This window comes from Porites lutea, chromosome 2 (assembly GCF_958299795.1).
Source record: "Porites lutea chromosome 2, jaPorLute2.1, whole genome shotgun sequence".
In the NCBI taxonomy this organism is placed as follows: domain Eukaryota; kingdom Metazoa; phylum Cnidaria; class Anthozoa; order Scleractinia; family Poritidae; genus Porites; species Porites lutea.
The window spans coordinates 42,503,656-42,523,686 of NC_133202.1; the positions used below are offsets into that span (position 1 = coordinate 42,503,656).

At 38.6% G+C, this 20,031-nt stretch overlaps 1 protein-coding gene across 1 annotated transcript; it reads right to left on the reverse strand.

Moving 5' to 3' along the window:
• Positions 1–1,889: 1,889 nt before the first annotated feature.
• LOC140928671 (uncharacterized) lies at positions 1,890–5,848 on the reverse strand. Its single transcript, XM_073378448.1, has 3 exons — positions 5,673–5,848; positions 3,349–3,995; positions 1,890–2,869 (listed from the first exon to the last, which is right to left on the reverse strand). Exons 2-3 carry the CDS (start codon positions 3,981–3,983, stop codon positions 2,413–2,415), a joined length of 1,092 nt encoding a protein of 363 aa, XP_073234549.1. The 5' UTR covers positions 3,984–3,995; positions 5,673–5,848; the 3' UTR covers positions 1,890–2,412.
• Between the last annotated feature and the right edge of the window lie 14,183 nt (positions 5,849–20,031).

A 20,031-nucleotide genomic window follows, 5' to 3' on the forward strand; every position in this document is an offset into this window, starting at 1 on the left:
TAGCCAAGGCTAAAAGCGAAGCTCTGGTTAATAATACCTGTAAAAAAAAATTAAATCGTGTAATGCTAAACGGGGAGGGCATCAAGATCAATAGATCTAATTAGCAAAAAAACAAATTGCACGCTTTTTTTTTCTAATTAGCAAAAAATAGCAAAAAAAAAAAAAAATTTGCACGTGCAGCACGCTTTTTGTCTTTCTTTGCCGTTGTTTACAACCACAACGTAGGACTGAAACGTCAAACTTCCTAGTTACACATTATTTTTTTGTGGGGGAATTGTCGTATGCGCTTACCCAATATTTTGTCTCCTGTGTTCATGTTCGCTTTTATTTTTCACTGCCGCTCATTTTTACCTTGCTGGCCGCTAGCATTTCTCATTGTCTCACCGCCGATTTGAATTTTCATGGTTTTCTTCCTACAAAATTCGTCTCTTTTGTTTTCAATCACTCGCTCTTGCTCTTTCTCTGTTATCCACGTGAGTGTAAATATCAAAAATAACGTCCAAAAAGACACGACTTTGTCGTTGTTTTTTCTTTCTAAAAGGCCGGGCGGCCATGCGATAGCTTTCCAAATAGAACCTTGAGTTGCATTTGGGTTGCCATACCTGTTGATTGAATTATTTTACATTGGTATGCCTGTGGTGCGGACGGAGGGTCGGGCGGTCGGTCGGTGTACGGTCACGTGATTACCAAATTTTCTCAGATGGGTAGTTTACCACATTGTTTTACCCATGGTGCTCCGCTGCGCGCGCTTCGCGCGCGAGAGCTTCGTTATTATAATCTAACATATTTTGCGTGAGTGAAAAAAAAAGCCGAATTGAATTTAATTCCATTGAATGAAATGGTCAATTAAGTTGGACTCCAAAATGTGATTGGTGCGTTGCAATTCGTTTTCTGTCAGTAAACTTGCCGTTTGTCCGGTCATTCTGTCCGTGTTAGTTTTGCTGGATTCGTCAATAAGTCGTTGTCGCAGCTTTTGTTCTTGTATACTGCTCCTTGCTTATCCTGCTGTCTGCTGTCTGTCTTTGTCCTTGAAAGTCGAAAGCAGTCGAAAGTCATAAGCAGATGGAGTAACTATGTTACGTCCCGGTGAGTGTGATCCAAGGGCCGGTTCCTCGAACGTCCGAAATCAACTATCGGTTCCTAGCAAACAACCCGGTCATTTTTTTTTTCTGGTAACTGACACCTCAATAATATTACCTTAAGAATATTGAGAAGACAATCTTACATTAACTAGCGGTACTTTCGAGGAACGGGCTCCTGATATTAACGGCCTGAATGACTGATGATGATGTGAGGGGTGCCTTTCAACCAGTCTTTTGCCAGTGAAAACGGTCACTGTTTAGTCAAAATGTTCAGTATGTTCTCTCATTTTATAGATGTCAAGATTTGCTTCATTTGAGCAAGGAACCGGTAACTTCTGACTTCGATTCAGCAGTGTTTCTTGCATAAACCAGCTTTCTTAAGCGGATCGTTGGTAGTAGCGGCCTGTAAGGTTGTTTGTTTGGAAGTGGTGTTTTGTTGTAATTCAATTGTTAATGTTGACATTCTTTTATGACTGGCGTATGTGTTCAGTTACGTGTGTGCAAAGGTTTCTACCAGTCTTACCGATGCGAGTGGCCTGGCAGACTCAGCAAGTGTTCTTGTGCATAGCTCCCAGTCTGTCCTACTTAATAACTTAAGGCCTGTTTACATAGAGGTGGGGGAACCCAAGTAGGTGGGGTGACGCGCTTGGGTAGGGTAACCCGCCTATCCATATAATCTGTCATTTTAATTTGATCACGTTTACATATGTGGTTGCCTCACCTACTTGGGGTCCCCCACCTTCATGAAAACAGGCCCTTACTTAACTTACGTGTTGCATACAAACTTAGACTTTGAGAGAGGAGGGGTTGTTTTTCCAGTTTATTCTATTCGCGATTGTAGCCTGAAAGCTAGTGTTTCATTCATTTCTTGGCCTTGTTTTTTCGCTAGGATGAGAAATAATACACACACCGCTTTTCAAACTGACCCTATAAAGCTATTTCTCTTTTGCAGTTTAAAATTGTCATGTTACTTTAAGCTGACAAAAACTAGAAATTCCGATAGAATTTAAAAAAACATCATTTATGAAATCGAAAACATGTATACTAAGAATCTCTTATTCCACAGAGTACAACTAAAACACATACCAATTGTCAAATCAGACCTATTTCCCTAAATCTGACTAGTACATGTATGAACTGGAACTGAATTCAGTTCTACAGGTTACATGATCTCAATAATCGTGAAGTAAAAATATATCGCCTCGAGAATTAGTAAGATTTTCAGCTGTAATCGTTATCTCGAATATGTTTAATACATTTTTCTCTTTAAGCTAGTATTTTATAAGTTCTTGCTCTCTCCTGGTAATATAGGTTTTGAGCAATTGCACGCCTATATAGCAGAGTTTTCAGGTTTGTAAACCTGTAACATTGCTACTGTTGTCGGTCCCCACCAACTGGCAGTTGTAGTAGTACCCTGGAGATCGTTCAAGTTTGATCTTCTGAGAAGCTTCCCATCTATCATCTGAAACATTGGAGAATTGTTTCTTTCCTCCTGATCAACAAAAGGTATCAGGTCGGTTACCTGAGAGGGATCAAGAGATCCGGAAGGATTTGTGTAGGCCTCGTAGACTTGATCAACTGATTTCTGCACAGCTTCTGCTGCTACCTTTAAATTATCTTTGCTCTTTTCTTCCAGAAGCATACCATCACCATATGCAATCCATTTATCACCCCTTAGATTTGTCACGCGTAGACCATGTTTGTTGTCCTCGTCGTGCATGTACTTACATAATAAATGGCCATCTTTTCCTAGAGTAGTTGCTTTTCCCAATTCAACTCTTGGCGTCCTAATATAAGCAGAGGTAAAATTTGTAAAATTTTTATTTGTACACAACCGAAGGGCACACGGCGTCCGCCAGATAGCTTCAGACCAAAGGAAAAATCAATCATTCCTAAAAAAAATCAATCATGTTTTTCTGGTTGTTTTAAAAAAAATCAAATAAGAATTTAATAATTAAAATTAGAAAGCAAAAAAAAAAACGTTTTGGAGGGAGGCCTAAGACTGGGCGGGCGCCATCCGCTTTCGAGCACGTCTAAAATCCCCCTTTCCCTTCAAAATATCTCAGACTGTGCAACGTAAATGGTTTATCGCACTAGGGCTCTCGAAAATTTTTTCTGGTTTAGTTACTCTTTTTTGATCGTTAAGCCTGTGAGAATCCTCGTGAAAGACACGTTGAAAACTATCTCAGCAAACAAGGTCGTAGGAGAACAGAAAACTCAGTCTTTCAGTGGAAAAATCTTCGATTCTTAAGATCATTTTTCTTACCTAATGTGGCCACTAGCGAAGCTGTCAGTAAGAAAGTGACACGCAAATGCTTCCATTGAAAATGCTTCGTGAAGGAGTTCCTTTTTCAATACAGGATCTTGTGGATATTGACTGGCTTCTCTTGCTTTTTCTATTGCCAACTGATGACCCGTCAGGTATGCGTCTTTTGCATAAGGAAGAAAATGGTCGTGATTATTCTCAGCCAGCTCTAACATCCTCCCTTCTTTGACTGGAAGGCCAAAGAACCATTTACCACCGGTGATTTCGTCCCACGTTTTAGAATCAATGCTTCTTCCTTCTTCAGTCTCCTTCTCCAAGGTAGCTAACAGTTTGTTCAGCTCTTTCTGTAATTCATCTTTCGGTGCGCATGCTAGAGTTTCGTATGCATTACGGAAGCGAACGTCACGACCAGAGTCCTCCTCTGTTTCTTCTTTACAGGGGTCAATAATTGGGTTTTCGGGCAATCCATAGAAATCCCCAGCAAGGGCTATAATTTGCTCAAACTTAATTTCCAGACCGTTTGGAAGCGTTAATATCTTGACTTCATCTTTCATGTGTATTGTCTTTCCAATGTGGCGGTGTTCAAATCCGTTAAAGAGGGGACGGGGCATCGGCACTTCAACAGTCAAATCCATCTTCAGCTGTGACTATCAGGAAAGAACAATTTTATAAATATGACTTAAAAATCTCAGACTTTTTGAGAAAAATATTTTAAAATCATGATTGTCTCATGGCTATACACCGTATTCACAAATGGCGGACACGCGGGAAAAAACTGGTGCCTAGTCATGAAAGCGAGGCGTTGGAGGATAAACAAAAATTTCAAATGAAGACTTTCAGTGAACTTCCAGAGTGTTTAGCACGGATTCCACCTAAAATAACTTTGTACGGACTTCTTTTTAAATACAGTTACGTGGGATGTCTTCTGCTTTTAATGTTTAGTAATGATTTGCTGTTTGCAATCAAAAGGGACTTTTTTGAGGGGATCAGTCGTAACTGAGAACCCCAAAGGTGGGGGATCACTGAAAACTGTTGAAGGATTCAGAGGGGGGACCACTCAAATTTGCTTGGAAAATGAAGACTTGGGGGATCACGAAAGTCATCAAAAGTTATTAGCGGGATCACTTCAGTGAAGTAGCTGACCCCCCCCCCCCCCCCCCCCCCCCCCGCCCCCGGCGATAAATAATGACCGTTCCCTTTCAAACCACTCAAAATCTAAAAAGGTAAAAACTATCTAAAAACCATTATCGCAAAGTCCACGGTCACCACTGAAATAAATAAATGATTTAATTAAAAGCTTTCTTAAAAGATAATTATGTCTTTAGTCTTTTCTTAAAATGTCACTGAGAAGAGCTTGATTTCATGTAAAAAGGTAGCGAATTCAGAAGCCCTGGTGCGCCAACCGAAAAGGATTTATATCTGTAAGTTCTAAGATTAAATGAGGGCGAATTAAGCAATCATATTTCTCTAAAACTATTTACCGGGATTTCCGTAATCCGAAGCATTTCTTTACTACCTATCATAAAAGAATAAATATATGCACGAATGCATGAATTTAAGTAAAGAAAAAAACTCTTAGATGACATAACGATTAATTGCAAATAATATCGAAAGTGGAATATCCCCAGGTATGTTGGATCATTATACGTTTCGTGGAAACTGCCCACCTACCCCTCCCCTAAGCCAACATTCTGCCGTAAGTAAGACGTAAGTGTTAATGTTGGCTTAGGGGAGGGGTAGGTCGGTATATTCGCTCGCCCTGGAATGTTTTGAGGAAGAGGTTTTACATCTTATTCCCTGCTAGCAGAGGTCTCTCACGACGAGGCAAAAATGAGAGGAAGGAGAGAGACCTCTGCCGGCTCCCGACGCGTTGTTGGATGAAGCCGCCGACTAAATTTCTGGTCGAACCTTACCGGTTTCTAAAACCGGTTTCGTTTAATGTGTAAAGAGCCCTGCCTGGGCTACCCTGCCTCGTCGTGTGAGACCTCTGCTAGCAGGGAAACATCTTACTGCCACGCACTGCTTATGCGTCCTGTCACACGTCTGTCACCCGGCGTTTGAATTTGGCACACAATCGCGTAGGAAAATCATGATTTCAAGTCACCAAAAATAATGAAGATTTTGATCTCTGGTCATTTACTTTAACTCTGTCATTACCTTTAATATAATATTTTATCGCTAGTCAAACTTAACACCGATAACTGATTCCAAAACCTGCTGAGAACCCCATAAATGACCATAAGCTGCATTAAAACGAAAAAAGGGTAGAAATCTAGCAATAATGCCTTGCATTTACGGGACCTTGAAACATTCAGTACGTTTACCTGTTTGTTGACGTCTATATACTCTTCTTAGCAATAAGAGAATGACCAGGCAATGATCCTGTTTACATACGTTTAACCGCTTTAAATGACAAACTGAAATATAATTTTCGACTTGGTCTTCGGAATAATACCGTGTAAAAAAGGAAAAAAGTATCACATTTTAACGTCAAAGGAACTAAATATCACTCATCATAAACGTCATCACTTGGTGCAGGCTTCTAGGAAAACTAGGAAGAAAGACTAATTTTTAGCTAATTGCTGACACTCGCTTTAACGCCTTTTGTAAACACGTACACAGGACTGCATTTCTCGTTCCAGAGCGCGCGAGTTTGTGTGGCCTAAGAAATTTTAATATCTCAATACTGCTTCCCTTTTTATAAAAAGAATGAAATTAAACAGCTTCGATCATGTTAGCTAAATCAGATAGACAGTCCTGGGCTTTAGGGAATCGAGAAGTTGTTGTTGTTTTTTTTTTTCTCAGAGGTCAACTGTTATTATAGATAACACAGTGTATGCTTGAATCGTCTAATGATATATATTTTTATAACTGAGTCATGATATTACAAAACAAAGTCAGATTGGAGATGACGTAGTTCCCTCAAGGAGCAAAGATCACGCAGGCAATACACGTATTTTCACTGCGTTACCTCAGTTATAACAAGGAACAAAGACAAAATTATTGCGTGGAGTTATTATCCACGTCTATTTTAAAGTACAGTATTCGATGATGTTATTAGCCTGTGCGGGAGCTGCAGAAACATTGCCCGCCGATGGTCCCCACATAGAAACATATTCACTTGGACAGTTAGAAGGGCTTTAAATGCAATATGCGACAGAAATAAAAACTGAAAACTTAATTTGCTTTGCTAGTTTTAAGGAACAGAAAATTACTGTTATTTTGTTATTTACAGCCGATTTAAAACACCAAAATTGACCCTGTCAGGTTTTAATAATCGTACAACGACAATAATTTTTGGAATTTCCGGCTAGATCAAATTAGGTGTCACGTTATACTGTCATGCCATATTTTTTGTTTGGTTGGGGGGGGGGGTACAGGGATTGGGGGAAGGATGGGTTGTAGAAATGTTCCAGTTAAAAATAATGCAATCGTCTCTTGTTTCAAAAGGCTAAGCATATACATCTCTTTTCGATTCCATTATGAGCAGCTGTACACTCCGTCAGAAAAAAAGTGTAATTATAATCTATACTTCCAAAAATATCAAACCACTGCATGGTCCTGCATCGCGCAGTCGGCAGCCCAATCAGCCCCCACTCATGATGGAGGATTTGTTTGAAAGTGAGAGTGCCACATGTAACACGAAATACGCCTTCAAGCTTTTCGGTGGAAGCAGCAGCAGCAACATTTAGGCTTATATTATATATGGAGGATGACACTCTGACAGTAGTAAAACACTGAAAAATTCATGGCGCCCATTACGTTATAACAAGCACCTAAAAAGTAAAACAGTATTATAAGAATTCTAACCCTACTATATACATTTAACCCAAAAAATATCAACAGTTAAAAATACAAAAATCTTAAAATACATTCAAAATGGCAAAATTACAAATGGTGCTTAGGGACGCCATTTAAGTCTCCACCCTGGTCTATCATTTGATCGAATTTGACCAAAAGACAGACTGACTTAACCCTTAAGGCAATGAGCTGAAGCAAATTTGGCACTGATTTGGTCTTCCTTTCTGAGTGACTAAGCAAAATTAAGCACTTGTTGTCTTGCATAACAGCACCTACAGCACTGACATCAGTGTTAATCGGTCTTAATCATGACCCGGGGGGGGGGGGGGGACTCCAATATGAAACAGACGGGGATGCTCGTCATCTCGCTTAGGGGTGTAAATTTTGGATTTTGGTCTCCCTTAGGGTGTTCCGGGCAAAGCGCTAATATTTCAAGCCGCTAAGGAGTTGTTTAGGGTTCCGCAAAGAACTTGAGATTTATGACAATGCTTTTAAAAACTACTTTTAGATAAAAGCATTCGATGAATATGTCTTTATATCATTAAAACTCATTGCATGTCGTATTTGTGTGTTTTTAAGCGGTCAAAATTTGCTTAAGCCGCGCCCAGATTGGTCTCCTTTAGGGGTCACAAAAAGCTTGAGCCACGCCCAGATGGTCTCCTTTAGGGGTTAAATTCAAAATTTCCGACGAGCATCTCCGTCTGTTTCATATGGGAGTCCCCCCCCCGCGATCATGACCAAACAATTTCCTCAGAAATTAGCAGGGGTGAGGGGAAGTGGAAAACAGGGGAAGGTCGCAGTTTTTTGAGCTCTTCAAAAGGACAGGGTTATGAATAAAATGACAGGAAAAGAAGGAGGGTCACAGAAAATTACGCCACCATGATCGTGGAGGGATGCTTTAATATTGTGTTTTACTAGAATACAAACCATATACGAAAATCATGACATTCAATTATTTCCTGACACAATTAATGTCACAAAATCTGCCTATTGTAAGCTGTTCCTTCGGCATTTTTTGTGTTTTACGTCATCCTAACCATTTCGTACTTGCGGGCGCAAACAATAGAAACGTCATCATTACCTACCGATTCCTCGAGGCGCCAGTTCAAGCAAATCGAGATTTTTTCTATATTGACTGTATGACTGTATATTTCAGCTGTAAGTAGTTTCCTTAATATACGCGCGAGTTATAGAGTGCCTCCTCGGGATTTCGCCTTCTGGGCGAAATCCCTGCGGGGGCAACAATATATCAATAATCTTACAACTAAAGGGTCGTATAAAAGGAAGGTTAATCTCAAGAACCTTAATTTGTTAAAAAAATCTATCGAACGGTTTAAAAATTATTCGCTAATTTGTTAAAGTAGACCAAAATGTTTACAAACCGCTAACAAGAGCGCCTCGATACATGCTAATCAAATTTAAGATCATCGTTTCAATCAGACGATCGCGTCATTTGGCAGGATCACGTTCAGCCGTTTGCGTTGCCTCCGTCATTTTACCTTTTCTTCCTTAGCCAATCATTGAAATGAAAAGGGAAGGGGAAGCAAAAGAATCCACTCTTTTGTTCCAAAAGAGTAGACCCCGGTGGTGTGGTCTATTTCTCATTGGAGGTGAGGGGGGTGGGGGTGGGGCTTTTATGGGCCGGAGGGGCCGGAGTAGTTGCGCTGACCCTGTCGAGGACTAGCGAATCTAAATTAACTGAAATGAATTGAAATAATAGAATTTCTGTAAAAGTAGAGAAATTTTGCATGGACGAAGCTGACAGCAGCGACGACGTCACTTTAAAAATAGATTCGCGCAGGATTGATGCTTTGCTAGTTAATCACTAGCTACTTCCTACAATTTGATGTAATCTGAAAAGGTGTCAAAGAATTTTTAAATAAGAAAGACTCGAATTCAAACCTTTTTTGTCTTTTTTGTTGTGGCAGAAAGATGTAAGTTGTTTGGTTGTTTGCCTTGACTCATCTAAGCGTGCTGTTTTTATAAGTTTCAAGCCCGAGTACCTGTGTTCCGTGGTTCTTTTAGAAAAAATATACATCGGCGAGAAAAAAAAAAAGAAGTAAAAGATAATTAAAAACGCCCGGCAGTAAGGAATTCTGGAAACCTAGCGTGGGCGTTTAGGCAGTTACTTAGGCCATCAGCCGCAGAAAAACACAAACACGAGCAATAACATTTGTTCGACATGCAAGAAACAGTTCAATATTTGAGCGGACAGGGCGTTTGTTTCTGAATCCAAGGTAGAATTCACAAGTATTCGATATCTTCCATAGGTATAATTCTTTTTTAATGCCTGGTTGCCTCAAACTTTGATATCCCAGCAACTGGGTACGTAGAATTTTTAAGCTTTAAAATTATTCTGAATCCAAGGTAGTTTCGAAAACGAAGCACTCGAAAACGATGACCGAAGCACGAAGCACCCAAATCTCGAAAACGAAGCACCCAAAACTCGAAAACGCGGACCCCAAGATCGAAAACGAAACACCCAAAACTCGAAAACTAAGACCCCTAAATCTCGAAAACGAAGCATCCAAAACTCATAACCATGTAGGTTTAATAACCACAACTTTACGTCTTGCATGACGCAATCCGAATCAGGTGGAGGTAGCGGAAGCGTCCGCACCTCCAAAGGTCCACAAAATCCATCCCAAGGTTTTATAAAAGCCTGCCAACAGTTTAACTGAACGTTCTAGATAGGGTATCCTCTATTAATTTTGTTATTAGTCTCGCTGTACTTAATACATCTTATCTTAATATGTATTTTTTCGGTACACATACATGTTTATGTAGCCGAAACGGCAAGAAATTAGCCGTCGAAAGGCCAAAATATTAACCGTTTACCGTGAATACTTCCACCCCTGTGAGTCCTTCATTTAACCTCTGTTGTCACTCAGTTAGTATTGAGGCAACAAATACCGTACCAGATGCGTGATATTATTATGATTTGTTGGTAGAACTTATGATTCGAAAATGTGTCTTTATTTCGAGTATTCCATTTACGAGAGAAAAACTGCTCAGCATTATAACTATAAAGCCCTGGAAACAATGCAAGGAAGCTTATCAAGATCCAAATAAAAGAGAAATAAAATGAATATCGTTCTATTTAATCCTTTTAGAACTTTTAACTTTTAATCCTTTTTCTTTTTTCAGAAATGAAATACCTTTTCCTTCATAAAAATTTTCTTAGTAGCCAATAAGAATCTGAAAATGATTTTTCACGAATATTACATTATTTATATTAAAATTATTTATTTCTTCTCCTAAATAGGGTAATAAAAACTTTGTAACAATAGTATTTTTATGGTGCGGATAAAATTGAACTAAAAACTGATTACTTGGCTCATTATCTCTAACTATTTCATTTTCTATGAAATCAACTATGCATTTTACCATTTCGTGCAGACATCGCCCTTCAATTTAAAAGGAGCTGTTTTAATTTCAGGTTTTAGTTTTCGTCGATTTCTTACCATAGTGCTTCCTGTAAAACCGTGGTGAATTTGGAATGATAGACCATTATGATTAATTCAGTTCTCATACTTAACTTTGCAAAGTTTACTACTGATTTCGCGGTTGTCTCTTTCATTATGTTTTGGGTGTTGTGCTTTCTAACACCCGTTATGTCAAAAACGAATGTGTGTCGACACATGCTACAAATTTTCTTTCGTGACCTGTTTGGCAGAGTGCAAAATGTTATTTGTGTAGTCAATACCCACAGTAGTTAACTAAAACAACTATCTTGCTACATCTTATACACAACAAATACGTGTATAGAAGAACTTGAAATGCTTACGTCCGAGGCCTTCTTGCTATGCGTTTCGTTTACATTAGCCCCGCGGGGCTTCGGGGAAGGCAACCTGTAGGATGTGTTAATCATTAAAGAGATGCTTTTACCAGTATCAGAGAGGCAATTTTATTTATGTTAATATGTTGAATGCTCAGAAAGTGCTCGCTTTAAACGTCGATGCGCTTTTAATATCTTTCATTTGCATGCTAATGTAACTTATTCTGAGTTACACCAAGAAAGAACTGATAGAAATTTAGTAGGGATGAACTAAGTGATTCAGTTTTTTTGGAAATGAAATCTCATTATTGGAAACATTAACGCTGATGACGTCAAATATGGTCTTTTATCTTTATGTCATGAACAAAATGCGGGGGAATCTCTTTAAGATAAGGTCATGTACTACTTTTAAGTGGTTCAACTGTTTTGACAGGCTTTGTATCGAGTAACAAGTTATTCAAGTTTCAAGAAGGAGGAGGAGGAGAAGAAGAAGAAGAAGAAGAAGAAGAAGAAGAAGAAGAAGAAGAAGAAGAAGAAGAAGAAGAAGAAGAAGAAAAGGCATGGAGCTCTTCAACTCTATTTCTTTGTTAGCTCTTTATTCTTGAAACAACTTCATGCCACTAAATAATAAAGATAACATGATCTTTGGATTTCTAGAGCAGGAATATTTATAATGTACTCGCCCCTAAAAAACAGGTGACATGCCTTCATAAAATATGCAAGAGAGAGCTGGAACACCCAGAAAACTAACTCGATCGACAGAATACTTGCCTTAATGTTTCTTTTACAGCTTGCCTTACTTCTCTGATCTTCCAGCAGTACAGCAACGGGTTTAATGAGGAGTGAACCGTGGTACCAGTAAAAATCACAGCTAGGTGATAAGTAGAGAACGACATCTCTCTTTGAGGTGATAACGCTACCGCTGTATTATATGGGAGATAACAAATGACCAATATCAACTGCACCCACAGTGCACTGCTCACTGCCTTTCTGTATCGAGCTATGTTCAGTGGAATTTCTTGGCCCTGTTGTCCTTGAGCAACATGGTTCTGAGCACGAATTTCATTATGACGCAGAGAGAGAAAATTTTTTGTGTAAGCGGAGATTGTGGTGACTAGACACAGAGCTGTAACGATGTTTTGATACCATGAAGTTATAAGAATATTCCAAAAGGTTGTAGAAGCTCCGACAATGTACATAATCCATAAACCAATTACAGCTATACGTGTTCGTTTCAAAGTTATAACTTTTCTGTATCTGAGTCCAAGCAACAACAAGGCGAGAAGTCGGTTCACGCTTATTGCAGTCAGTGTCAATAAAACACATTACACAAAGTATGACCTGAGAAAGATAATGCCACTAGAAACGTGTAATATTAACTATCCCATCTTCGGTTCACAACAGAAGTCAAGTAAGTTACAAGCAAAGGCTCTGTAATTATACCGACACAGAGATCAGTTATCGCTTGGTTACGATACAGGAGTTTGGACAGCGGATGAAGTGAAGTTTCCTTGCGTACAGCAACTCACAGAGTGTTCCCCAGAAATGCTGCAATGGACAGGAAAATGTTTAGAGCTGAAAGGAATATAAGTTCGCCATCTACACCGCTGATTAATTCAGGTGAGCAGAACACTTCAACAGTTGGTTTTCTGATATTTTTTATCTTCGGTGAAATTCGTCAGTGCCATATTGTTCCTCTGAGACACAATGACCTACAAGTGAGTGTTTTATACGAATGCTACGTTTTAATTTGGGTTAAAGTAGATACTGTATCAATTTGTCATCTGTCAAGTCAACTATTTGCCTAAACGCGCAAGCTACATTGTAATTCCCTTTGCACATTTGTCGCGTCAGTTTAACAATTATTTATCAGGAGCAATTTACAAAAAGCATAAACGTGCAAAAATAAATGTAAAGGAGAGCTCGCAGGACAAAGAAAGGTTGAGCAAAGTTGTCTCGGTACTTTTTCAATCTAGCACGGAAATATGATTAGCCTGCAGGTGTTATGTCACAGCGCGGATGATTTTAATAACGTTTTTGGGTTCTTATATATGTTGGCGGCGCATTGGCAACGTGACATCGCAATAATTATCGATGGAAATTCCAATAACTCAAGAGTTTTTTAAAGTTTAATATAAGTTTGAGCTATCACTCCTTCCCAGCAATTAAGCGAAGAATATACGCCTAATTGCAATAGCGTTGTCATAGTTAAATCAGCTAAAAGGAACCGAAATGAAAAATGCAAAAATCCAAATCGAAATTAATTAGATACCTTTAAACCACTATAGGACGAATTTATTTTGAACTTAGACGCACAAACTTTCCCTTGGCATTTACTTTTACTTCCCTAAAACGCCTATGGAGCAAATGATCCCACCCTTTCTAGACTTCTTAGCAGGCCTACTTAACTCCTATTTGGCTTTTTATTTTTTTCATTTTCCCTTTATTTTTTTTCTAAGACAACTTCTGTAATTGCAATTAGGTGTATATGCGCATGCGCTTCCTATACTGACCACCGCGTGAAGTTAATATGGCTGGACAAGGTATAAACATGTTCACCACAATTAGAGTAACTTTTAATTTTGGGTCGATTATGATCATTAACTATGATTATGATGAAAGGGAAAACGCGCTAAAACTTCATGACCATTACAGTGCAAGTGAACCCTTCATTTATATATCACTCTTCAGTAAAATATAGATGAATGTCAGGAGGGATAAAAGAACCTCATTTCTTAGTTATGCAATTAGCCAAGGCTGGGTTTTGACGCAATAATTTTATTTGCTAATTCTTCTGTAAAATATCACGATTCTGCTTCTAATAAAAACAAAAAAGAGCTTTGCTTTATTTCGTTTGTAAAAGTTACAGGAAGACTGATGTTTAGCAAAAATTGTGAATTGTTTCTACTTTGAGCCGCCCCCTCCTTTTCTGAGGGGAGGGGGGGGAGGGGGGGGGAGGGGGCGGATGTACACAGGCTAAACTTTAATGAGCTCGGTGAAACTAACTAACTGACGATTTTAATGAGTTTTCAGTTCTGTAGCCGAAAGAAAGTTCTTAACAGTCGGCAAACACGTCAAACTGTGTGGGATGCGGTAATATTGGTATCTCTTGATATATTATAAGATGTAAAATGAATAACATTCGTTTCTTATATATAACAGATATGTTAATTCCCGCCGATAAAACACCTGCTATTTATATATATATATATATAGCCCTGTCACTTTTGTCACACACAGTAATTTTGTTTGAAAAAAAAATTGCCTCACACTTCATCTTCCTTTAAACAGATCTTTTTGTAGAAGACCAAAAACAGGAGCCAAAAAACATTGATATTTAGTGAAGATTACGACAAAACACGCAAGTAAAAGCCCTGTCACGTTTGTCACACATAAGCGTTTTTCTGCCGTCCTCTTTCTGCCGTGCTGTTAACTCACTAGGTAGATTAATGATTTAATTTAAAAAAGACCATAGTATCATTTCTCCGTAGAGGACTAGAATACAAAGTGGAAAAGCTCAAGTACAAGAAGCTTGGAGGTTATTCAGCCAAGGATCAGAATCAAATTCGAACTTTCAGTTGGTAAATAGACCATCCTGGATCAGTTCACACCAAGTCAACCTCGTCCCCAGGGTTTTTCCCTCAAAAAGTGGGTGGCCCGCCCCACCCATTTTTTGAGGAAAAACCCCTGGGGAGGAGAAGGGGGCTTCATAGAGGGGGGGGGGGCTTATTAATTTTCTTCCCCTGAGGCTTATTTGAGGAAGAGGGGCTTATTTGAGAGGGGAGCTTAATAGAGGATTTACGGTATTTGATAAAGTAGACCAAAATGTTTACAAAAACGCCAACAAGAGCGTCCTCAATGCATGCCAATCAAATTCCTCTTTTTAGCAATCGGCCAAAGCTTTCCCCATGATCTTTTCACACCTGTTACGAAGCGCTTCCTTCACGGCCGAACATTAATATTGTCCAGTTTTTACTGAACTTTTAATCCAAAATATTTCGATAACGCTCTCTTAGACTAATTTCGCTCAAAATTCACGAACATTGAGGCAGGTGTTGGAGGAACAAGCTATCGTGAACGATTTTGGAAAAAAAATACCTCCTGGTGTCGAGAAATACGGCGACATGTAAAGTAGGTAATGACGTCATTTCGTTGCTATGACGACTACGATGTCATTGTAACATAAATCATAATTAAATCTATGATTTCATGTTGCTGGTATTTACTTTTTCAGTATATTTTAGTTAATTTTTATGCACATAATTTTATTTCATTAGGGCTCCCTTTTATATCTGCTCTGCTCTAGGTGCAATAGATTCGTGATAATTATTTATAAGAAGGTAAAAGAAAACCAGTATAAGTTAAGGTATAAGTTATTTTATTATATTTATCATCCTTGGCTGTTCTACAGTAAAGAAGGTCACAACAGAGGATTTTTCCTTGAAAGTACGCTTCAATTTAGAATGAATTAACAGGTAGAATGCATACAAAACTAACTCGATCGACAGAACAGTTGCCTTAATGTTACTTTTACAGCTTGCCTCACTTCTCTGATCTTCCAACAGTACAACAACGGGTTTAAAGATGAGTTCAAGTAAACTACAGTTCCTGTATATTGCGTGGCAAGGTGAATTGGCAAGGTTATCCCTCTTTGAGGTGTTATCGCCACCACTACAACAAACGGCAGATAACAAAAAAACAATGTTCCCTGCACCCACAGTGCACTGTTCACTGCCTTTCTGTATCGAGATATGTTCAGTGGAATTGCTTGGCTTGGTTGTCTTCTAAACACATCGCTCTGAACATGGTCAACACGAACTTGATTGTGACGCAGAGTGAAGACAATTTTTGTGTAAGCAAAGATTGGGATGAATAGGCACGGAGCTGTACCTATGTACTGAGAAAATGAACTTATAATACGATTCCAAAAAAAACTAGATGCAGCAACAATGGACAAATCCAAAAAGTCTGAGTGTCCACGCTTATTGTAGTTAATGAGAATCTTGCTGCTCAATTTGCGTAATGGCAAATATCCGATCTTTCGTTCACAACAGAAGAAATGTAAGTCCCATACAAAGGTTCTGCAATGATACCAACACAGAGATCAGTTATCGCTAGGTTACGATACAGGAGTTTGGACGGCGGATGAAGGGAAGTTTCCTTGTGTAGGCCAACTAGGATCAGAGTGTTCCCCAGAAATGCTGCAATGTAAAGAAAAATATTTAGAGCTGAAAGGAATATAAGCTCGCTCTCTACGCCCCTGACAAATTCTGCCGAGCAGTCTAGTTCTTGGACGGTTTTATGGTTTTCGTCTTCAGTAAAATTTTTCAGGGCCATTTTCCTCTTCGACGCAATGGCCTGCAAATGAGAGTTTTATTTATGTATACTATTTTAATTTGGGTGAAGGCGGATATCATTTCGACATCTCTACAGTCAAAACTATTCACTTAAACAGGATATATACGTTCATTTGTCGCGTATTAATAAATAATGATCAGAAGTAATTTATAGAGTCATAAACGTGCAAAAACTATTAACTAAACGTAAAAGAAAAAAGCTCACAGGGCCAAGAAAGGTCGAGCAAAGTTGTCCCGGTACTTCTTCAATCTAAGCTAAGTTCAATTCAACTGTAATTTTTACATTTTTAAATTTTTTTGCAATTTTTATAATTTTTATAATTTTTTATGTTCGTGTGTACATAGATTATAGATTATATATATATATATATTTTTATATTATAATTGTAGATTTAATGCAAATTCATATTTTGAACGAGCACTTTTGCTCTTAGACGATAACGTGGTTGAATAAATTATAACTGTTATTGTTTGCTAATTCATCTGTAATTATCACGATCCGTGTTTCAAAACAAACTCCGCCGCCGCTACTAATAACTAAGCTAGAAATGAATCTAAGATAAAAACTAAAATAATAACGATATAACAATAAAAAACCTGCTTCACATTGAGGCCTCGTGTAAAGATACATATGATGACATTTTCCTGACAGAAGGATGTCGGGAAAAACACCTCGTGCTGATCATACGTGACAAAATCCGCCGCGCCTAAGCTAATGATAATAACAAAGTTATAAGGAATTGTATGGAGCTCTCCAGGATACTTACAGTGTAAGCCCTGTGTGTCTTCTCATTGACAAAAGAGATGAGTTTGTTCTTAAAATGAGCCTGTTCAGGAAACTAACTCACTGACGATTTTAAGCAAACGCATCAAACTGGAAGTTCGAATTTGATTCTGATCCTTGGCTGAATAACCTCCAAGCTTCTTTTATTTGAGCTTTTCCACTTTGTATTCTGTGTGGGCTGTGGTAATTTTGTTGTCTGTTATGGATGTGCGATAATGACCTTTGCCAATTCTTCTTGTTTTAATTTTTATCAAGTTTTTCTACAAAACTTTGACGAAAAAACTGAATTAATTCTGTTTCTAGTCGTACCACACGAGGAAAAAGGATTCCGAAAAGTTGTCTAGTTTTTCAAACAAACATTAGTCGAACTATAATGAGCCAGGTGAAACTGAATTAAGGGCTATTTTAATAGCTTTTTAGGTCTTAATATGTTGTCTTTGCAACAAAGTTTCCCTGCTAGCAGAGGTCTCTCAAAACGAGAGACCTCTGCTTGCAGGGAACAACAAAGTCTGCATGACGTTTTCTTCATCAATATCGCTGTAAGTAATTCGGCCAATGCTACATACAAATATGCTTCAGTCATCAGAATTTCCCTAGTAGAGCGCAATACATGTGAGTTATTAACCGAATTCAGATGGCTGGATAAAGAAACTTGGCAAGGGCCTTTAGTTTTTCAGTCTGTTATGAGAAGCAAAACGCGCGCTGTTGAAAACTTTATAATGACGTCTCGTTTAGTAAATATTCGACTGGGCCATACTTATTATTTACATGTATAAACTATTTCAACATGAAAGTCAATCAATTAAATTGCTAATCGTGGGTGGCCAGCCTTGACAGACGTTTGCATAGAGTTTACTTGTAGAAAGGAAGTCTTAACAGTCCAAACATGGCAAACTGGTTTGTTTATAACTTTTGGGTCGGTTGAGACAGGTTTCGATTGAGTCAACCCCATAACTATCCAAGCTTATCAACAGTAATTAGGTATAAAATAAAGATATCCCCTCTAACTTGCAACTGAGAAAAATTTTCTGTAGAATAGTTTTGATTATACCTCATGTCTTGTTTTAAACGAGCGTCCCTAATCATTTTAAACACCTGCCGACTTCGTTTTATGTCATCATATGTTTTAAAGCCCAGTATATAAAAATTCACGACACATATCGATTCTTGTTATTTTATTCGTATTTTTAATTGTCCAACTCCGACATTCGTTACTAAAGCAAAATAGCGATATCCATAAGGACACACGTTTCGTTTAAGTGAACGAAACCCCATATTTATAAATAATGCTCGGGTATAAAATAAAGATATTCACTGTGGCGACAATATTTTTCTACTAATTTTGATTATCACCTCAATTTGTCTTCTTTTAACAAAGCGGCCCTAACCATTTTAAACACCTGCTTGCTTTTTAGGTTAATATACAGTATGTTGCCTAGCCTAGTATCCGGACGGTACCAGTATCCACCCACTTGAAACAAAAACTCAATTTTTGAGGCGCCTTTTTCAGTTCTCGGTAAACGAAGTATTTCGAATGATAGCTGAACATTTCAGCTTTACGATGAACGTTTTTGCGATTTGAAAGCTTGCGAAACAGTCGCAGAAGACGCCGTTCCGTTCAGGTGAGTAAACTTTTCATGGCTAATAATATTGAAGTTGTTTACTGCACAGTAAAATTAGTGCTGCTCAGAAAAGGGAAGGTAATGTGTGATATTTTCAAAGAAACTATTTTATTTTTAACGTGACGATACTTAAGGAGGTCAGGTTTTCAGAAAGTTTATTAATTCTTCTTGAAATTCGCTTTGTTTGGAATAACGGAGGCCGGAAACATTCACTAAGTATTGATGTCAGGTGCCTAATATCCTCACAGTTTATTTGCTGTACAGAATCGATGAATTAGCTGTGTACGTTATCCGGATAAGATTTATTTCAAATCAGTAACTATAATTAAAGCTTAGGATATATGATATAGTCGTAAAATGTAATTCTACTCTGTTCAACTCCGTATGGAAATTTTCTTCACTCATTAAGAGGCGACTTGATTTCGTGTGCACCGCTTGTTTCGCGTGACTGCATTTTCTGTATATAACCGAAAGCGTCTGAGTTGAACCTGGAATTCTCATACTTTCCCCAGTTGTGACTACTAGAATGGGGTTGCAACGGTCTGAAAAAATGTCACAAAGGATTTAGAGATGTGAAAGAAGGAGGAATTAGTGCTAGAAAAGCAGGCTTATTGTAGGGACTGAGCATGAAGAAATCAACACCGCAGGTCAGACTAAATATCCCTTCCCCAAGCGATGCGATACGACGATGTACGTAACCATTGTGGAGCATGTGTGAGTGCACGGTTCGGACGTGTATTTTGAAGCGGAGGAGGCTCCCTTCCTAAATGTGCCTGGAACTGTGAGAAATGAAGGTAGAATCTTACATGATAATATAATCAACCTAGTGTAAATGAGGAAAAGCGGTAAAAAAAGCAAACGAGGAGCCAAAGGATCTGTTGAAGAAGACGAAACGAACGACGCGAAACGTCCACACATGGCGGACTCCAGCAACGCAACGGCTTCTCCTTCTTCTCCTTCCCACGACAGCTCCGAACCTGAGACGAGTCTAACCGAATTAAAAGGGATGCTATCCAATATTCAAGAAACCTTATCGACGCTGAAACAGGAGAATCTTAGCCTAAGAGAGGAAGTAATGCATTTAAAAACAACTCTCAAAGACGAAATGCTAAAGTGGAAGAAGCTGGACTCCACGTTGGAACAAACTTCAAAAGCGAATGCAGAGCTGAAAAAGGAGCTCCAATTTGTCAAGCAGAAATTGCAAACAGCCACCGAGGAAAAAGATAGAATTGACTTTGACCTGGAAGAGCTGGAGCAATATACGCGTAAAAACTCTCTAGAAATCCACGGCATCCGTCAAGAAGCTTATACCACAACCGAGGATGTTTCCTGTTTATTTAC

Coding starts and splice junctions, on each gene's coding strand:
- LOC140928671 (XM_073378448.1), bottom strand. CDS start 3,983: ATGGATTTGACTGTTGAAGTGCCGATGCCCCGTCCCCTCTTTAACGGA. Junction 2,870..3,348: donor TTCGCTAGTGGCCACATTAG/GTAAGAAAAATG, acceptor TGCTTATATTAG/GACGCCAAGAGTTGAATTGG.